Source organism: Ambystoma mexicanum, chromosome 1p, assembly GCF_040938575.1.
Source record: "Ambystoma mexicanum isolate Mex_15411 chromosome 1p, UKY_AmexF1_1, whole genome shotgun sequence".
Lineage (NCBI taxonomy): Eukaryota > Metazoa > Chordata > Amphibia > Caudata > Ambystomatidae > Ambystoma > Ambystoma mexicanum.
Window position 1 is genome coordinate 539,965,292 of NC_090921.1, and position 20,720 is coordinate 539,986,011.

Here is a 20,720-nt window from a genome sequence, read left to right on the forward strand (position 1 = left end):
AGCAAAAGGAGACCGAATTGTTTTTATATTTTTTAAGCCCCTTTATAACTCACCCAGAGGTGTGGGTGCGACTCGTCCTGAAATGGCTGGAAAAATATTTAAAGCAACAGGTGTTCCTGTAGCAGAGGTGGAATTCATCTCACTTCATAACGACCGTGGTGAGGAAGAAGGAGGTGGGCAATGATTAAGATACTGTGCCCGATACTGGATGGTACTTTGTGGCACAATAGGGCTCTCCGCAAAAAGTATATGTTCAGGGCATGACAAGTGGAATCACAGGCAAGGCAGAAGGAAGCAAGAAGCAACACTATGTGCAGGACAGAGGAATCGGAACAAGTGGGCCTACTTTTAATAAGATTTATATACCATGACGTCGAACTGGCATGTCAGAACATTGACAAAGACTCGAGGGAATCCCTGTATTAACAAATCAAAACACTGCCGCTGTAGTACCCGTGGACAGAACAGGGCAGCCTAATATCCCCAAAGCTGGGTTAGCACCTGCCCCAAAGGCAATGAAAAATACCCAACAGGTCAAATGACCACAATCACACAGTGGCATGCAAGCACAGCTGACCAACATCCTGGCGCATTGAGCTATTGGGATATTACCTGAGCCACAGGCACAACTGAAATGTGATAAGAAACACAGCTAAACCTAAAGCACATTGACATGGGTTCTAAAGCAAGACAGACCACTTCCTGCAATGGTCGGCGCCAGCAGACTTCTCTCATATGCCTCTCATATGACAATTAACAGGTAGACGGGACGAAATCCATGCAGGTGAGCGAGCAGGTGAGATTCAGCCTATAGGAAGGGTCTGTGAATATCTGGGAATTCTGTAACCTCACAGAGGCTCATGAATGCAACACCAGACAACTAAGAGGCCACACAACACACACAATCAATTGGATGAAGGAGTACTGAAGAAACCTCTAGAATGGTCCTGCACATCAGTCCCCGAGGATGACTGTTGTGGTCTTAACTCACCCCTGGTCTATGTATCATGTATTCCTCAATATCCACTGGTCAGTTACTCATGACCATTCCTTCTACTGTAAGGCACCTGATACAGGCTTACCCCATATACTGTTGTCTCTGTAGAAAGAGTTTCCTGTCGAATCACCCTGTTCCTTTAATAAATGAAAATTAAACAAAGACAACTGGGAAGGAAGTATTCATGGAGTCTTGAAGAGCTTTAGAAAACGTCAGGGGCAGGCCCCAGGAAGTGAAAATGAGGTGAGCAACCTGGCTCCCATAGGTTCTGCAATGCTGTGGGATGAACAGGAAGGCAGATAGCAGCAGCCTGGCTGCAAGGCAACCAAGCACAGCAAAGTAAAGGGATAACCCAGCTGGCAAGGAAGTGGCACAGGCCCAGCTGGAAGAAAACCCTGGAAGCGGGGCTTGGCAGGAATTGGCTGCTTCAGGAACACAGGCAGAAAATAACTGAGGCAGCCCCTTGTTCCAGGAACAGTCTGAAGCAGGAGCTGTCCACCAAGTGGCATATTTTGCAAATGCAAAGATGAAATAGCCACAGGGGTCTGGCCTGGCATTCCATTAAATTCTCTGGTGGAAGAGGTGATTGGTCTCAGGCGCACGTTGGAACAGATCTACCTTCGCAGCAACTCTGTTTTCAAACACAGGACCGGATTCCACTATTGAGATAGGAACCAAGGAAATCTGCACTCTAACAGGGAACAGTGCTGATCCCAGAACACCATGTTTGGGCGCAGCCATTTGGGCGCCCGCAGTTTTGGCGCAGGGAACTTCCAAGAGACTGATGTTTGCTTAAATATATTATAAGCCACTGACAGTATATTAAAGCAGACACTAAACACTGTAAGAATGGAGCTGTACTGCGAGTTAACGCTCCATGACCAAACAGGTTGCTGGGCCCCGAAACGGCCGGCGCCGAAACCACTGCACCGGAATGCCCACCTTTGTGCTGACCCTTTCCAGGATCACACCAGACACTGCCACCTAGCAGCTGGAATGTTAAGGACTGACACTAGCACTGTGGAAGGAGTGCCCGAGGAATACATCGGCAGAAGGTCAGGGTGTCTTAATGGAATCCAACAGAGAAGGATGTATGTTATGTTATGATGCTTTTTTAATGCCAAAGTGGACAGTGGAAACTGCAATGTGAAAAGGGTGCCGGTGCTAGGCAATGCTGCAACAAAGCAGGGCTCTGAAAGGGAGTAGCAGTATTGATGGAGGACTTAATAAGGGGCAGCAACGCGCATGAAATAGGGTCTTCAGATAACTCAATGTCAGGAGGGACACCCTGTCTCAGTCCTGAGCTTTCACGTCTCCATCAATTTCCTGCTGGGAGTTGTAGTGTGAGGTCACTTCAAAGGAATAAAGTGAACTGGAGTAAAAATAAGGTATAGACAAAGCCCCGGAGTGGAGTAGGGTGTGACTCGTGACATGGAGTTCCCTAGTAACCCTAAAGTGCAACAGCTTCTGAGGTGTGAATCAATAATGTGGTGTGGTTTCAGTGTTGGGGAGGGGGCTGTGTTGGGAGGGGGGTCTAGAATGAGACAAAGCAAGAGGGTGGGAGTAGGGCAGCTGTGGGAGGGATATGCAGCGGTGCAGAAATAGTAATGGTGGCATGGGACTAAAAATATGCAAAAGCGCATAAGGGGTTATCATGACTATGATTAAGGTGTTTGGCACTGATAGGAGCACAATGGTAGGGGAGTGTAAGGCTGATGCAGCACCATAGGGCAGGAGTGTGAGGGACAAGCAGGAATGTGGGACAAAGAAAGCACAGTGGGCAGAGTAGATGGGCAGCTGCGGCTCCGTGTGAGCGGTGAGCTTTGGGAAAAAAAACATCATGGGAGGGAGAAGTTTAATAAAGGAAATAGCACTTGATGGACGAGATTGAGAAAGTAGAATTGTGAGAGTGATGTGATTTAAATAAATAGCAAAATAGCAATGTGGGAGGCGTTTGATGAAAAAAGTAGCACCGTGGAGAGTGGGGCGATTGAGGCGTGGTATGGAGAAAGCAGCACTGTGCTGGAATAAAGGCGATGAAAGTACTGGGGGTGGGGTTGATTGGTATAGAAGCGCTGTGGGCGGCAGGAGGGTGGTTGTAGTAAATGGACTATAGCACTAGGGGTATAATGCAAAAGTAGCACTGTGGCAGTGGCCTGGAGAAAGTAGATCTGCAGAGGTGGTCGTGATGGGCAAAGAAGAACTGCAGGTGGGCTAGTGGTGGGAAAAGAAGAACTGCAGATGGGGTAGTGGTGGGAAAAGAAGAACTGCAGATGGGGTAGTGGTGGGAAAAGAAGAACTGCAGGTGGGGTAGTGGTGGGAAACGAAGAACTGCAGATGGGGTAATGGTGGAAAAAGAAGAACTGCAGATGGGGTAGTGGTGGGAAAAGAACTGCAGATGGGGTAGTGGTGGGAAAAGAAGAATTGCAGGTGGGGTAGTGGTGGGAAAAGAACTGCAGATGGAGTAGTTGTGGGAAAAGAAGAACTGCAGATGGGGTAGTGATGGGCAAAGTAGAACTGCCGATGGGATAGTGGTGGGAAAAGAAGAACTGCAGGTGGGGTAGTGATGGGAAAAGAAGAACTGCAGATGGGGTAGTGGTGGGAAAAGAACTGCAGATGGAGTAGTTGTGGGAAAAGAAGAACTGCAGATGGGGTAGTGATGGGCAAAGTAGAACTGCAGATGAGGTAGTGGTGGGAAAAGAAGAACTGCAGGTGGGGTAGTGATGGGAAAAGAAGAATTGCAGGTGGGGTAGTGGTGGGAAAAGAACTGCAGATGGAGTAGTTGTGGGAAAAGAAGAACTGCAGATGGGGTAGTGATGGGCAAAGTAGAACTGCCGATGGGATAGTGGTGGGAAAAGAAGAACTGCAGGTGGGGTAGTGATGGGAAAAGAAGAACTGCAGATGGGGTAGTGGTGGGAAAAGAACTGCAGATGGAGTAGTTGTGGGAAAAGAAGAACTGCAGATGGGGTAGTGATGGGCAAAGTAGAACTGCAGATGAGGTAGTGGTGGGAAAAGAAGAACTGCAGGTGGGGTAGTGATGGGAAAAGAAGAATTGCAGGTGGGGTAGTGGTGGGAAAAGAACTGCAGATGGAGTAGTTGTGGGAAAAGAAGAACTGCAGATGGGGTAGTGATGGGCAAAGTAGAACTGCCGATGGGATAGTGGTGGGAAAAGAAGAACTGCAGGTGGGGTAGTGATGGGAAAAGAAGAACTGCAGATGGGGTAGTGGTGGGAAAAGAACTGCAGATGGAGTAGTTGTGGGAAAAGAAGAACTGCAGATGGGGTAGTGATGGGCAAAGTAGAACTGCAGATGAGGTAGTGGTGGGAAAAGAAGAACTGCAGGTGGGGTAGTGATGGGAAAAGAAGAACTGCAGGTGGGGTAGTGATGGGAAAGGAAGAACTGCAGGTGGGGTAGTGATGGGAAAAGAAGAACTGCAGGTGGGGTAGTGATGGGAAAAGAAGAACTGCAGATGGGGTAGTGATGGGGAAGTAGCACTGAGCAAAGGAAAATAGTGGGATGGGGCATGTGAGTGTGAAATCAGAACTTCGAGTAGTGAGATGGATACGTTAGTACTGGGGTGTGATGGTGAAATTACCATTGTGAGATATGTGCAATGAAGAAATGTAGCGGTGATAGTGAAAGTACACACGGAAGGCTGTGATGGAGAAAATAGAAGTTTGGGAGGGGTGTGATGGAGAAATAGTACTGCGCGGTGTGGCGGTGGAGAAGGAAGCACTATGCAGGAGTGATGGTGAAAATGTAGCTGTGCAATAGTGATGATAGGTATGTGTGAGGGGTGTGATAGAAAAATGTGTACTGTAGTAAGGGAGTGATGGGAAAGTAGCACTGTGGTGGGGGGTGATGCAGAAAGTAACATGAGGCAATATGGGAAGGTTACCAGCACCCTTTATCATTAAATAAATAATATACAGATGTACAAATGTCCCCTAGCATCATGGGGTTGGTGCATGCCTCCTTTAATTCTCTTCGATCATGTATTGTGACCCCGCCTGTAAATCAAACCCTATATAGACAGATAGCAGTGTTTAAACATTTATCTATAGGCGATTTCAAATGTGCTCCTCCTGTTCTTGATGGAAGAAAACAATGCAGTGTTAGAGCTGCAGGCGTGCATCGAAGAGCACCAGATACTGGCACTTTGGGTCAAAACGATGATCCAGTTGGGCTGCCGCAAATGTCCAGAGCAATGTTCTCAAAATGGACGAGGGTTTTTGGATGCTGCTCAATCCGGTGACTACTTTGGGCACCCTGGCACACACCCTCATGCTCAACGGACCCAGTGAGGCGGAGGGGATCTCAGAGGTGGCTGCACATTGGCTTGGATCCTTCTTTATAAAGTGGCAGTCCGGGTATTTAGGTCTATCCTTTATCTTGTGGCTGGCCCCACACATTAGAGTTTACGCATCTCCATGGTGACATGTCCTATTCCTTAGTGGCAGTTCATCTCAAGGATGGCATTTCCTGCTACTCACCAAGGGTTTCGCATCTCACCGGTGACATGCCTCGCTCCTCAGAGGTCAAGAATCTCCACAATGACAGGCCCTAATCCTCAGAGGTTGTGTATATCGATGGTGACACATTCCATTCCTCAGAGGTTGCGCATCTCTATGGTCGCATATCCCACGCCTTAAGAGGTCAAGCATCTCTATGGCAACATGCACCAATCTTTAGTGGTTATGTATTTCTATGGTGACATGCCCCAATCCCCAGATGGTATGCATCTCCATGGTGGCATGCCCCAATCCTCGGAGGCTCTGTGTAACAGCGGTGACATGTCCTACTTCTCAGAATTCGTGCATCTCCATGGTGATATGCTCCAATCCTCAGTTGTCATGCATCTCATTTTGAAATGTCCCAATCCTCACATGGTGTGCATCTCAATGGTAACATGTTCCTCCGGAGCTATGCATCTCCTTGGTGGCATGTTCCAATCCTCAGAAGTCATGCATCTGCCCATTCCTTTTAAATATTTACATGGAACTAATGCATGCAAATCTTCGCTGTTTTGTCAGATGCAGAGACATTAAATTCATTCATATGCTGAAGATAGCCGGGTAAAATGTAAGTTGTTGTGGGTTTTTTAGAATGACAGATGTCTAATTATACTTCCCTGTGTTACAGGGGAATTGTAAAGCTCGCCCCTGCTATTTACATTGCCTCGGGCTCTGATGAAGCTCTTGGCTCGAGTGATGGCTAGTCCATTGGGCTGTGCAGAGGAAGAACAGTTAAACGCCCTGAGCTGTTTGCTGCATCGCTTTGACCAATGTGTCTGAACTGGTTCAGTGTCCAGAACTCACTTTCGTCCGGTGCCACTCAAAGCAATCTAGCAGATGCCACATATCAGATGCTATGGTGCAATGCTAGAGTCATGAGGGGCACTCTTTGATTCCACTCTGCACAGGAGCATCGATGAAGCCAGTGATCAACTCCTCAAATTGGATCTCAAACTTTTTCATCATCTCTGAACAAAACATCCAACAATTGCAAGATCTGGCGTCTCCAAGTGCTTAAAAAACAGCCATCTGGTTAAATGCAAACACCCCCAGGGGTGTGCATATCCCACCACCTGTGCAGGTCAGTCGGGGAGGCCAGAGTTGAGTGCAAATGTCTGACTTTAAGTCACAAAGCAATCGATAGATATTACCCCACACGTCTCAAAATCAAGGTCTCCACCCATAGAACTAATTTCACAGCTGAAAACTTGTTTGTGTTTACTCAAATACAGAGGCACTCGTCATTTATTAGGTAGCAGAGCTATGAGAATGTTTGATAAAGAGTGTCAAAGGATGCAATAGATAATGATTCCCAAAATTATTACTACCTGAATGCTTACAATCATACCCTGAGGGTTCCCTAGTTTGCAGAATTGTAGCACTATGTGAATTGAAGAACGAAATGTAATGGTCCTTGTATCCTCCTTTGCCCGGGACATCAGAGAAAGTAATTGAATGGATAGCTTTATGTGGCTTTGGCAAGGGCGCTTCTGGTCTGAAAATTCCCTCCTGCTAAACTGTGAGGGCCCACTTGTGCCGTAAAGAGCTCAGGTATTAATGGCTGGATTTTCATAAAATAGAAATCCCATGACACTGCAGGGTGGCGATGTTTCAATGCTTCGGGTATGCCAACAAGGGTGTAAAGAGGCAGTCTGCAGGCTGTTGCACTTCATGGTAGGCAGAAGCCAATGCATCCAGTTTGTACAGTCATGCTGGTTTGTTCGATCTGGAAGTGACACAATGAATTCCATGGCTTCTTTGTAGCTAAGAGCAACTGCATCCACGCTGTCATTTGCCCAGAGCCTAACACAGTGTTGTGTCTAAACCATCAGTCATTGTATGCTTTGCAGGACTTCTACCGTCTCTTTATTCTGGTCCCCAAAAGGCTCACAAGAGACTTAAACAATTTCACAATTTTTTTCACTGACCCTTTTCTTCCCGGCTTCTTAAGAAAACCATGAGCAAAGTACACACAATGATGATGGAGGTCATTGACAGGTCCCTTTCTGAAGGCACAGTCATGAATCAATTTAAAATGATGCTGGTATAACAACCTCCTGAGGAAAGGTGGTAACACAATCGGTATCAACTCTTCTTCATTCTGCAACGGATCATTTTTGGTGAACTATTGGAGAAGATTGTCTGCTCCCAGGTACAGACCTGATGGAGGACACTGGATTATACAATGGTTATCAGCATAGCCTTAAAGCCGTTCGAAGATTGTGGTCTAATCCTGGTCCGTTTGGTGAATAGTCTGCTTGTGGTTATGGCACTGAGCTATCTCTCAGCCCTTTCTATGTTGGTGTACTAATACTTTTGGTCATGGGGTACTGTTGTGGCATGTTTGGGATTTGGTGGGGGGGGGTGTTCTGCAGTGGACTACCCCATTCAAGAGGGGCAAGAAGTGGCTGTGGGTTTCCAATGTTTGCTGTTGGTACCTGTCTGACAGAGAGAAGTAAGTAAACTGGCACACATCATCCTAATCCCATGTTATTTAGTAGCATAAATATACTAATTCCACCAAAAGCCCTGTCTTTTAGCAGAAAAACACTGAGATAGCCCCCAATACCTAAGGCCCTGTTTGGCAATGTTGGCTAGATAGATGCAGGAGAGATGGTTACAGTGTGATCCACACAAACCATATGGCATGTTTATACCTCTCGAGATAAAAGTAGGAGGATGTCAGCTATTAGTAATTAATCTCCTTCCGCTGCAGCCTCCCAATCTTTGATCCGCACCACTTGACCATGGCACATGCCCAGGTAGCTGAAAACACTGCAGTGAATTTTTTAATTTGGGCAGAATTTAGAGAATTGTGTCATAGAACAAGTGGAGATTTCCTGGAGGTAAAGCTCTCATTGTGCCTGAATGGAGGCCTCTAGTTAGTGCAGATGCTGGAAGCTCTGCTGCGGAGGCGAGTCTCTTCTTTCGAACAGGTTTTCGTAACTGTGCGAACTGCACTTGGATTATAGTCTGACTGCAGTTTTCGTAATTGTGCGAACTGCACTTGGATTATAGTCTGATTGCATTTGGCTGCTAAGGCTAATCGTTGCAGAAGGTGGCTCCGCCCCATGTAATTGCATTTTTATTGTTTCAGAGAGTGCCTGGTGCAGCCATTGCTCCTTGAAGTAAGTCTGCATTCTCAGGCTGAGGGTAGTCCAGAAGTCCCTGAAGTTTCTTGAATGCAGCCCCTTCAATTTAGAACTTTTTCCTGGATAACGGTTGGGCTTCCATCTTCTCGAGTTCTTTCGAGGCTTTGGCAAGAACCAGTTATTCCTTTGGTTTTCAGAATTTTGTGTGTTCTAATGTATCCAGATTCCACACTTCTTTAGCCTTAAAAACGAAAGCAATAAAAACTGAGATAGCTGGTGGATCTCCTCTGATTGTAACCCCTGAAGTGAGAAGGGGGGAGTATGTTCGTCCAATTTGCACAGCAATGTACAGTAGGCCAGCACTTAAGACACCCTCACATTGGCACACGTTTACATTGCTACCATTATACAAGGAAGGGGTGGGTTAGAGATGGGGAGAGCGGTAGAATGCATTCTGACAGCTCTGAAATCATAAACCAAAAAGACAAAACTGGCATGATGAGAAGATTGTCAGGAACATTTTCCTCCTCATCCAAGATTAGAACAGTGTATGGGCAATGGGGATTTAGGTGTGCTTGCAGCGCATCTGTGGGGCCACCTCTGGCTAGAATAGCAAGGTGGCGCTGAAAGTCAGGGATGAGCTGTATGGAGCTATACAAAGTCACAGTCCCAGATAACAAGGGGTGCTGCATGTCAGGAAAATCGTGCATTGGCAAAGCTGGTTGCCATCACATTACTGTAGAAGTAATGGTTACTCCTGGCCAGGAATGGATGCATGGTGAAGCCGGTTGCAGCAGGGTAGGGCAGGCCAGTACGGGTGTGTTGCCAAAACTACTTGCAGTCACAGTACTGAATAAAGGAGCGGCCCTTGCAAGCGGGACTTGGTGCAGGAATTAGTTAATTGGCAGAGCAGTGGTCAATGCCATTACTTACCAACTGTATCTGCACCTACCTGGCAGCACTTACGAGTTCCTTTGCACTCCACCTGGCACTTTTCCCCCCTACCCCTGCACTTGCACGATCTGAATGACAAAAGGCCTAGGAAGATCATTGTTTTGTCCTGTCTACCCTTCCTTGTCTTGTCGCGCCTTGAAACACTTGTGTACAGGCACGTTATAAATGACTTATATCATACTTAATGGCAGGAGACTATGTATGTCCCCAGGTGTAGCTTAGGGGCAACACACTCGTCTTGGAAGCAAGACGATGCGGAGAAACACAGGTTTGAACCCCAGGCCTGCACTTAGAAACCTCTGGGTATTAAGTGCGTTATAATTCATTGTAAGTGAAGGCCATTTCCTGCTCCCCTAGTAATAACAAACAGTAGGGGCAATGCTTACAGTCAGGAAGGAAGGCATTGTCAGCATAATAGGCGATTATCTCAAAAAATGGATTAAGAAAATCAACATAGCACATTTTTATGACACAAAGGTAGGATTTTGCAAACTGAATACATTTGAAGAAAATGTAGAACTGTTACACAAGGTATGCATGTGTACATTGGATTGCCATTATGATTTTTTTTAATTAAATGTAAACATTAATTCCAGTGAAAAAAAGGCGTCTGTCAAATTATTAAACTACGACGTGCTTCAATATTTTCAATATTAATATATATATTGGCATGGCAAACTATGATGGCTCGAACCAATAGTGAACTAAATAAATGACTAAATAAATGAACTGATGAGAAACCAATAAAGTGATAACGAAAATCCTCCTCTTTGGAAATCGTCATTATGGATTCTTCGGAATTCGTTAAAATGTGTCCTTCCCAAGTGAATTCTTGAAAAAGAGTACTTTTCATAACCGGATAAAAACCATTGGGAGAACTGCGTGTGTGTGTATCTTAATAGCAGGGAGTGAGTGCAAGCGGGGCCAGCTGTGGGGAAGGGGGGAGCCTGCAATGTGTGCTGTGCATTAGATCTGTCTGGGGTCAGAGAACAGTGGGTGCTGAATGTTAAGAATGGGTGCATTAGATCAAATGTGTGGTGTCCACCTCCTTTAGCAGCAGGGAGTGCTGAAGGTCAGGAATGGGTATATTAGAACTGGGTGGGAGAAGTGCCATCATAACAAGGCGGAGGAGGGTGGGCGGGTGGGCTGTGAGCGGTCAGGAATACGCTGCAGTACGGTGTGTTAGACCAGGAAGCAGAGTGTGGGTGATTTTCCTCTCGTCTTTCGCGCTGTCCAACACGTAAACCCTGTGTTCTTTCTCCAGAGCAGAGTGAAGCTTGCCTGCCACGCGGATGTAAGCACCCCGTCCTTTTCTTCTTCCGGTTCTCGTTTTCGTCTCTCGTGGGGCTGCTGCCTCTGCTTTGTTTGTTCTCTGCCTCTGTGCGTCTTCTGCAGTCTGGTGACCGTCGTGCTGTGCTTTCTGGAGGGGCGTCCACTAACCTGTGGCGTGGCTAATCTCTTGTCTGTTGGTCGTGTTCTTTGTTCAAAGCATCCTGTTGCCCTCTCGCTGTCCACCCCAGCTCTTCAGACCGCATGCGCAGAGCGTTCATATGGGGGGAGGTTGGGAGGGAATCTTAATTCTGTGCAGAACAACTTCCGTGATGGTTCCCTGACTGGGCCCAGGACCCGAGGGGGGACTACTGGTGCAGGACGGTTGCGGCCTAACAGTGTGCACGCTTTCACTGTTGTGCCTCATTCCTCACAACAACATTATGTTACATATTTAGACACACGCAGTTCAAAACATCTAGGACTCTGTTGAGCTGAGCACAAGGCCAGGTCGTTGATCTCTCAGGTACAATACAATCCAAAATGGTGCGGTATGTCTATAGAGGGGTGTCCACATGCTGATGTGTCTTTAGATAAGTGAACAGTTCATCATGAACCACAGCATAAAACAAAATATATATTAGAAAAGGGCATAGTGTTGGAGGCCTCACCCCGGCTCCACAAAAATATAATACGCAACATTACCTTTGCATGCTTGAAAACAGCACAGGCAGTTGGCCGTCAATTTAAACAAATAGATCGGCAAAATGGGCCAATGACAGAACGTTTTGTAACAGCGTTGGTTGCTGCAGTGGGAATCAAAGATATTTTTTTCTCTTCTTGCTACCTACAGAATAAGGGACAGACTGACTTTGTTGTGCAACATTTCTAACAAGACAAGGTGCAAAGAGAGCATCCATGCCACTAGTGTGCACACACATAACATGACAAGAAACATGGACGGTTGTGGCAATGGGTAGGTGGGTGTACGCACTTGAACACACACGGATGGAATTGCCAGTTTGTTGCCTTAGGCTTCCCTGGGTCGAGTTAGACAGCATGAGGCCAAGCACTAGTAGTGTAACAACATATGCCTGAAAACACGGACGAGGATAGATGTCTAACAAGCTGGTTCTATGCTACTATATACAATATGTATGTGCATGGAGGTTGGGGAACCCTAGTAATTTGGTGTTAGAAGGGCACATCTCACAACCTAGCTATTCTATACAGTACGAGTGTGTTGGATGTCTGGGGAGCCCTGGTAGTTTGTTGTAATAGGGCACATCTCACAAACAAGCTCTTGGCTATTATCTGTAGCACGTATGTAAATAGAGGTCTGGGGGCCCTGGCATCGGGAGTACTAGGGTACGTCGCACGGCCTGGTCCTTGGCTAGTGAATACACTATGTAGAGATACTTTATACAGTATGTATCTGAATGGTGGTTGGGCAGCCCTGGCAACTTGGTCTAATAGGTCACATCTCAGAAGCTGCCTTCTGGCTACTATATACAATATGACTATGAATGGCGATCAGGGAGTCCTGGTAGCGTGGCTTAGTAGAACACATCTATTAATGTGAGGGGAGGTAGGGAAGCCATGGCAGATCACCGACACCAGTCACATCACACTTACTAATCTTTCCATTGCAAACCCCTTCTGGGAACCACAGTGGTTGATTTGCCGCAGAGGAGATAGGATACCTTATCACTGCACAGGTCGGGAAGAGTTGACCGTGCTGACATACTCTAGACGTCCTCGAGGATCTCTATGGTGTAGGGTCAGCCTCTTTTGTCCTTTACGTAATATTGCAGTATTGTAGATTCCTTGAACCCCAAAGATCATCCTGAGAGGCAGTCGCATTAGAATTTCTCCTCCCCTTGAACCCATTTTTATGTCCCTTTCATGGATTGATTCAGGGAACCATTGGAGCCTGGGCACATTCAAGGTTGAGCATAATTTGCTTTGGGGTAAGTCTCTATTGGAAGGCTCTGCCGCTTCTGTCTGATTTGTCCCTATTTCAAGCCCAGCCTGTATGCCTTGCCCCTTTTTATGTGTCACAGTGGTTCATTCCCAACTTTCTCTTGCCTTTGGCTTTCATCCATCCACCTTGTAGTGTTAACAGTACTGTTTTGAGATGCGCAATAGGGTGTTTCGCATTGTCCAGGCACTTTAGGTAAAAAGTAGATGTGCTTACTTAAAAAATAATGATATTGTAGCAACCCCTTCGCCCCTTCTGTGGGTTTTGACATATATAACCATGAACTGAAAATTGCATGCTATATTTAGGGCCATGCACTGCTGTGTGCTCGTCCACTTAACTTAAATGAGCGAAGGTCCTAAAGTATGTTGGGAAGGGTGTTTAGTGCCTTTGAGCGAGACAAAGCCAGAAACTAATACCCACAATCTCGACTTGAAGATGTGTGACTTGTCAGAAAGTGCCATTCTCCAGATGCTGGCAACTACACTTCCTGCCACATGCTCCCTGTGACAACAAGCAGTGGCAGATGCCCTATCCAATGCCCATTCCTGTGAGTGATGGCATTATACCTTTTCTGTAATTTTCAAGTGGTGACAACTTTCTGTCCCGGCCTACCGTTGTCATTGCAACTAGCCTTGCCATCACCTCCAGCGTGTGCCTGCTGCCTTTTCGGTTACATCTATATGGGGTCAATTTTCCTTTGGTCCTCTTGCAAATGGTGGCAACCTTGCTTCCTATCTCATCCAACGTGTGCCATCCGGTCTTTTCAAGGTGGCTCAACTTTGCTTCCTATAATACCCCAGTGGTGACCTTTCATATTCAAGCAGGAGCATTTAAGTAGTAGCAACCTGACTTAATTTCTCACCCGAACTATGGCAACCTCACTTCTTTCAAATTAAAGTGATGGCAACCTCACTTTCTATTACACCCAAACAAGAGCAGCCTTGCATGCTTTCGCATCAAACTCATGGCAACCTCGCTCCCTATCACATGCCAGGAGGTGTAATGCCTTCCTGTCAAATCCAACTGGCAGCAGCCACACTTCCAGTTACTTTCAAGTGGAACCAGCCTCACTGCCTTCCAATCCTGTAGATTCCACTAGTGGGGTAGGGGACAGCTTTGTCACACTGGAGCAGCATTTAGAAACAAGCAAATGTAAGTTTGGATGTGCAATCCATCAAGCGCAAAATATTTCCTATTTGGTCCAATTATTATTTTTTATTATTATCCTATATTCTCTGGCCTGGCAGGTGGCTTGTATGCTGAAAAGTGAGACATTTTGATCAGTCTACAAAGAAAACTTCCTTAGAAACAGGACTTACAATGACTGTGCCCAACAAAGGGTTCCAGAGGTTCATTTTGGGGCAACTAGAAAGAACCCTTTGAGTGGCAGAGTGGATACGCTGCTCATCTTATGGCAAAGAACAGGACTTGAAGATGTGGTGAAAGTGCACCAACAGCTTGGTCCAATGTGAGTTTATTAAGGGTCCTGGCTGAAGTTTGGGAAACAATAAAATGTTAGGCAGTCATACTTGGACCTCTTTGAAGGAGATACCTGCATGCAGGAAAGGTGACATCTTATCTAAACTCAGGGACCAATCCCAGTCGAAAGGCACACCTCAGGTTGTAGATCTTCCATCCCAGGAGACCTTTAACAATCTTTAGAACTTCCTTTCCTCGCCTGGCTCAGGAGCCCTTGATGGAGCAGGCACTTCATCAATTTTTCTAAACAAGGTGTGTGTTTTGCTATCTCCCTTTCTCCACTGCAGGGCACTCAGCTGATATTCAATGCTGCCAAGGAACTGGGACAGCTCTCGAAACTCAAGGTAAGAAAGTGAGAACATTCAAAGAGTGAGAGGCGCAATGAGAGCGATGAATGGTTTCTTCCGCTAGAAAAATGATCAGAGATTCTGACATTCACGGAGGTATGGAGAACCATGGGGGTTGATGGTCGGTTGTCTTAGACTGACATGTACAGTTTTATATGTTTCTAATGGGTGCAGCTGCTACTCCCACAGTCACTTGAAAAACTAGATTGAACACTTTCGGTTCCATTAAAAGTGTGCCACCAGTGTGCACTTCCATGTAATTTGGGCTTAGGTCTTGCTGATTCCGCTGGAGGGTGACTGTCTCTCTTCTAGGATTCAGAATAATTCATATGTAAATATGGATGATGTTGACATCAATCATTGCACTGGTTGTGGCTTACGCAGTGAAAGTGCAATTTCTGGTAATGTCTTGAAGAGGACCTGGGGCTTCATTACGAGTTGGTAGGTAGCCATGCCGCTATTTGCAGCATGGCTGCCTCCAAACTCAGGTCTGGGTTCCCTGAATGGGGACTTACCGGGTCATTTCAACCTTGGAGGACCCGTTAAGTCCCCATTCAGGGAAGCCATACCCATTCTCATTTGAGCCCCCACAGGGCTCAATGGGAATGGGGAGGGAGCTAATAACGGGCCTGTTAATTACGGGCCCGTTATTAGCTCCCCGGTCCTTTAGCGCCCCTGGTAAAATCAGCCGCCCTTAGCAGGAGCCGCTAAAGGATCTCAGAATGCGGCGGTAAGGGGTAAATGGCACCGGCATCCTTACCGGCACCGTTAACCCCTTACCGCCGCACTCGGAATGAGACCCATGGAGTTCTGTGTGATGTATCAGGAGGATGCTCTTGTGCCTTCAACGGGTGCACTGCATTATGCCCAGAGAACTATACCATTGTTTTTCCTGAGCATTTTTGGGATAGAGAATGGGAGCCTCTCAGGATATGTGAACTTCTTGTTGCCCCGCTGTTTGGGTAGTGCTCCGCATTCTCCTGGGGTGGCATATGGAGTTCTTGTGGGCTCTTCTAGCGAGATGAAAACCCACCTCTCTGGGTTCTCGGCTAGTGGATGGTAATGTACAGTGTCTAATAGTGAGCTCAAATTGTCCATTGTGAAGCTCACATTTTCACACTGTGTTATAGGAAAAGAGCTACATTTCACCGCAGAAAGACAAAGCCTAGGACGTCCCTCTGGCCATCACACGTTTTGTCATACAGCAAAGGAGGTTATGTAGAACCAATGTTCAACAAACGTGTTTCCAAGAGTCCAGCTATTTTTCACCAACTATTTTAAGATATTGTTTCAGATCTTGTTTACCTGCCAGCCCAGCCATGCATATGCATACAACTTAGGACACCAAATGAACTTTTAGGGCATTTAAAGGAAAGCACAGAGTACAGAGGAAAGCAGCAAAATCAGTGGTGCATACTTAGGTGGCTGGCAACATGCCACTCCTAGTTGTAAACTCACACCACTGATATTTAGGGTATCAGTAAGACAATGCAGTGTATTGCCCTCACACAAACTGCCAACTGGTCGAAGTAACCAAGTGTCAGCCATTCCATCAAGAAGACATAATCTACCAGGAACACAATTAACCAAGAAAATAAAAGAAGCATTTTACCATCTCCTGAACATCCCACACATCACGCAACCCATCACTGATCCCACCCACAGAGAAGGCAGTACTCTTAGCCTAGTATTTGCTGCATCCATAGACATCAACTGTTTTACACCTATAAAACACGACTAGACTGAAAACGCAGCTGTACCCATCAAGATCCAGCATTCAAGACCCTCCCATCCAGGGTCACTGAAAACAACAAAGGTGCCTTGGCCCTCATTCAAAACTTTCCCCCTGGAGGCCAGAGAAGAAAACCTGAGCAACCTGGCTATAACACTCCCTCCTTCATGCAATGTCAACATCCTTCTCAACCAGCTCAACCACACACTAATTGACCCCACCAACACCCATGCACCATTGAGACTTGTGAACCAACAAAATGAAGCCATCTGCACCCTGTTATACACAAGAACTCATCAACAGCAGGCATGTCATCCGCAAGCAAGAAAAGATCTGCATAAAACACAACTGCAAGAAGATCTCACTACCTGGCAAAACATCTGCTCAGTCCACAGGACCCTCATCACCTCAGCCAAAGCTCATTTCTACTCAGTAGCTTCCAACAAAAAGAGAGCACTGTTCAAGACCGGCAGGCCTACATTAACTCCCCTATCAGCTACCGAAGTACCCGACTCCGTAGAGAGATGGAATGCAATCAACATGCTCATTACAGGCAAAGGAAACAAGATCCAAAGACAGATTGATAACACCCTGCTCACTATAGAAACCCCACACATACCACCATGCCATATTGTAATATGGTCAGAATTTAAGTCCCTTAAACTGGAAGAACTCGCAAGCCTCCCTGAATCACTGAATGCCACTTCCTATACCTCTGTCCTGAAGAACATCACAGGAAGCGGTCTCACTCCTGTCTGCCACACTATCAACACCACACCCACGGATAACTGACCAGATCCTAACCATACTATGAAAGCCCACACTCAACCTAGACAACCTATCAAACTACTGCCCCATCACCCACCTCCCTTCATTGGCAAGAGCATTGAGAAGACTGTCATGCTCCACCTACATTTAAAGATCACCCAATACAACCTACTTCAAGAATACCATTTTGCATTCTGCCCATGATGAAGTACAGAGAACCCCATCATTCAGGTCACTGACGAGGCACTCCTCATCATGGACAAAAGTAGCCAACGTCTCCTGATCCTGCTCAACCTCTCTCCCGCATTCAACCTAGTTGACCACTATTCAACATCCAGCCCTCCTGCATGTGATGTGTTGCCACAGTGCTTCAGTGGTTCAACTCCTACCTTACATCCAGACATCGGTATGACCAAATAAACTCCTGCAGATCCCAACAACTCCCAGTGACCTGTGGTCTCAAAAGGCTCCGTCCTCTCTCCTGTCATCCTCAATCTTTACATCAGCCACCGAGGGCACTCATGGCCAAATTCAACATAAAAATCCAGCACATTGCTGGTGACACACATCTATTTCTGAAGATCAATTGTCTGATTGACGTTCACCAACTCAAACACTAAACTTCAACAGTGAAGCCTCAGGGGTGCCACCAAACACGACCAAGTTCAAAGCCAACTGACATAGATGGACCTTGAAGGTTTCTCCCCCAAACTCACTTATAGTGCAAAGTTCCTCAGCTTCCCCACTTATCACAACCTTTCTTTCAAAGCACACATTGCCAAGAAAACACAAACAGCATAGTACCAGCTCTCACTCCTGTGCCGTATCATACCCTTCATCCCTACCTCGGACTTCAGATCCTTCGTCTAGCCTTTGCTGCTCTCTGACCTGGATTGTGGCAATGCCCTCCTGGCAGGCATCCCAACTACAACTCTGGCCCATCTGAAAGGTGACCAGAACACAGAAACATGCCTCATCGCAAGAGTGAAGAAATTCAACCACATCTCCACTCTCAAGGAATTATACTAGTTAACTTTACAAGCATGCATTACCTTCAAGACAGCCTGCATCACTTACAAAGCTTGAATGCTAGTGGTACATACTCCACTTCATCTTCAAAGAATATGGTGGTATTGATATGATATGGGGTTTATAAAGTGCCTGTACAGAAGTGTTTCTAGGCACCAGATGTCAGTTCCAGTCAGGGCTGTCTCATTCATTGTGTCACACACACAGAAACCAGACTGGCAGTCATTCTGTTAATGTCGCAAAAGGGAATGCAATTAGCATAAAAAAACGTAGCACACCATCACACTCTTAATGAGGAATTTGTGTAAATAGAATATCAGGGAGTTTCAAAGAGTTGGCATAGCCTAGTCTAGATGGTAAGACTGCAGTGACTTTTCCTATTAAATGTGAAAAGACAAAGAACCTCATTACGAGTTCAGCGGTGTGGTAAAAAGTGAAGGCAACGCCATACCACCACTTTTTGGGTGGTAACAGCAATACAGCCACATTTACCACACCGCCACTTTAAGTCTAAAAAAACGGTGGATCTACCACACAGAATTGGTAGATCTTCCAAAAACCCCCATAAAGTTCTATGGACTCCAAAAATGTGGACTTACACTGCCATACCTCCACTTGTAATCCCATGGTAAGTCCACGGGACTGAATGGCGCCAACAGTAAACAATTCTGACAGTTAATTTGGGGATTTACTGCTGATTTATTGCCAAACTCAAAGATTAGGCCTAAGGAAAGTTCCTGTGGGCCATTTTAAAATGTAAAAGTAGATTTCTTTCTCAAAATGTGTATGGGCTGCCACAAAAAGGGGAGTAGGAGACACCTTTAGCCTCCAACAGATTTTCTGTAATTTTGGAGCTTATCCCTGTAGATGGATTTAACACAAGACCCTTGTTTTAAAACCACTGGTTTGAGGTTGTCAGTGTGTGTGTGCATAAAATTGCTCCTAAGCAGTTAGACCATAAGTAAATCTAAAAATGTATGTGAGTTTGATGCTTGCACCCTTCAATGTGCTTACCAAATGTATTTAGTTTTCGGTGTTCTCTGCCTTAGCATACTCGGGTCCAGTGGAACTCGCTGACTTGCAATCACATCACCACTGTTCTTTTGGTTGGCTTAAGGTGGGCACAGACCCAAGATGGTGGCCATTCAGTACACCATCACTTTTCAGCCGTTGCATTTCCCCAAGCGAAATATTCCAGGGTGGACAGCCTAGCAATTAGCTGTGACCATAGGGCAGCGAAAGCATCAAACAATGGATGGCATACTATGATTGTCCAAAAGGGGCCACAGTTCAGCCTGTGTCTGTCGATCCACCTCCAAATAGTTTGTCAGGCAGGGATGGGGTTTAAAATGCAAAAGCTGGACAGTTATGTGTCTGGATCTTTCACGGTACAGCTTCCACAAGTGCATGGACAAATGGTTCTTTTGCCTGAAATGATGTAGTATTATTGATCCAGTTGTAGGGTAGGCGTTGTACCCCTTTGGGACAATCTGCACTAATTAACCTATAAAGTTGTCAATTTAATCATGTAGAAACCACTGTATTGCAGGATCATATGGTGCGCGAGGAGGCAAAGAGCTTAACACCGAAGCAGTGTGCAGTGGTGGAGCTGGCCCTGGACACCATAAAGGTAATGATTAGTATTTTAGTTAAGTCTATTCTACCCTCCCATCATCAAAGCCCCTGCCCTCTACCCAATTGCATGTGCCTTAATTCCTGATTGCTGCATTCCACCCATGAGCTTGACACCTAGTTCCCAGGTGAAGCTTGCGCCCATACACCTCTAAGATCAACCTAATCAAAGGAACCACATCCGTATATCTAGACCTCAAACCTCCCGACTTGAATTCTATAGATGCCCCTTACTCGTTTGTTTGCCTTCACAAGAGCCAAGTTTTTAATAGTTTCTCCAATTTGCATAAAACACCCCACACAATCGTTCTTTGTCCCTATCCACCGACCACCCCATGCTCCAGTCAGTGCTCTACTCCATCTTCCAACCACCTTTCTGCCTTTTAGCACTAACACCCAATTGTCCTATCTTATGCGATGTTCTCCTTCAATGTCCATTAACTGTATGACCTCACCGACTCTGGCCTCAAGGTCTTATGATCACCCTTTCCTCCCCATGTCATGCCTATCCTTCTGTTACAGCAATACTTCCATGCAGGAGGCGTTGGTCTGAAGAAGACGTTCCTGGAAAAGAGCCCCGACCTGCAGTCTCTGCGCTATGCACTGTCTCTGTACACCCAGGCAACCGACACACTCATCAAGACCTTCATCCAGACACAGTCTTCTCAGGGTAAGAGGCTCTTCTTAGATATCAGACCAAGGCAAAGCAATCATAGTGAGAATTCCCTAAGGGAAGCGTTCTGGATCATATGGAGAGGTTGTGTCCTCCCGCTGACCTCTGTTCAGCTGCAAAGAGTTCTCCACAGCTTTGAACACACCTCACTGAGTGAGACACAACACTCGGTTAGCGCTTCCTATAGAAGGGTAATGGGGATACGATTACCACTGTATCTGTAAGCTCTAGCTGCTACCTGAAAACACAAG

General features: G+C 46.1%; 1 protein-coding gene across 7 annotated transcripts in view; it reads left to right on the plus strand.

Annotated features, from left to right (window-relative positions):
* The window catches only part of UNC13A (unc-13 homolog A), a 541,202-nt gene that overhangs the window by 475,372 nt on the left and 45,110 nt on the right, over positions 1 to 20,720 (plus strand). For 6 of the 7 annotated variants that reach the window (XM_069649468.1, XM_069649467.1, XM_069649470.1 and 3 more), the window contains 3 exons: positions 14,576 to 14,632; positions 19,714 to 19,794; positions 20,319 to 20,466. In XM_069649468.1, the coding sequence (XP_069505569.1) occupies positions 14,576 to 14,632; positions 19,714 to 19,794; positions 20,319 to 20,466 (286 nt within the window). Of the gene's footprint in view, positions 1 to 10,820; positions 10,851 to 14,575; positions 14,633 to 19,713; positions 19,795 to 20,318; positions 20,467 to 20,720 lie in introns of all 7 variants that reach the window. The other variant, XM_069649472.1, reaches the window with a different exon arrangement.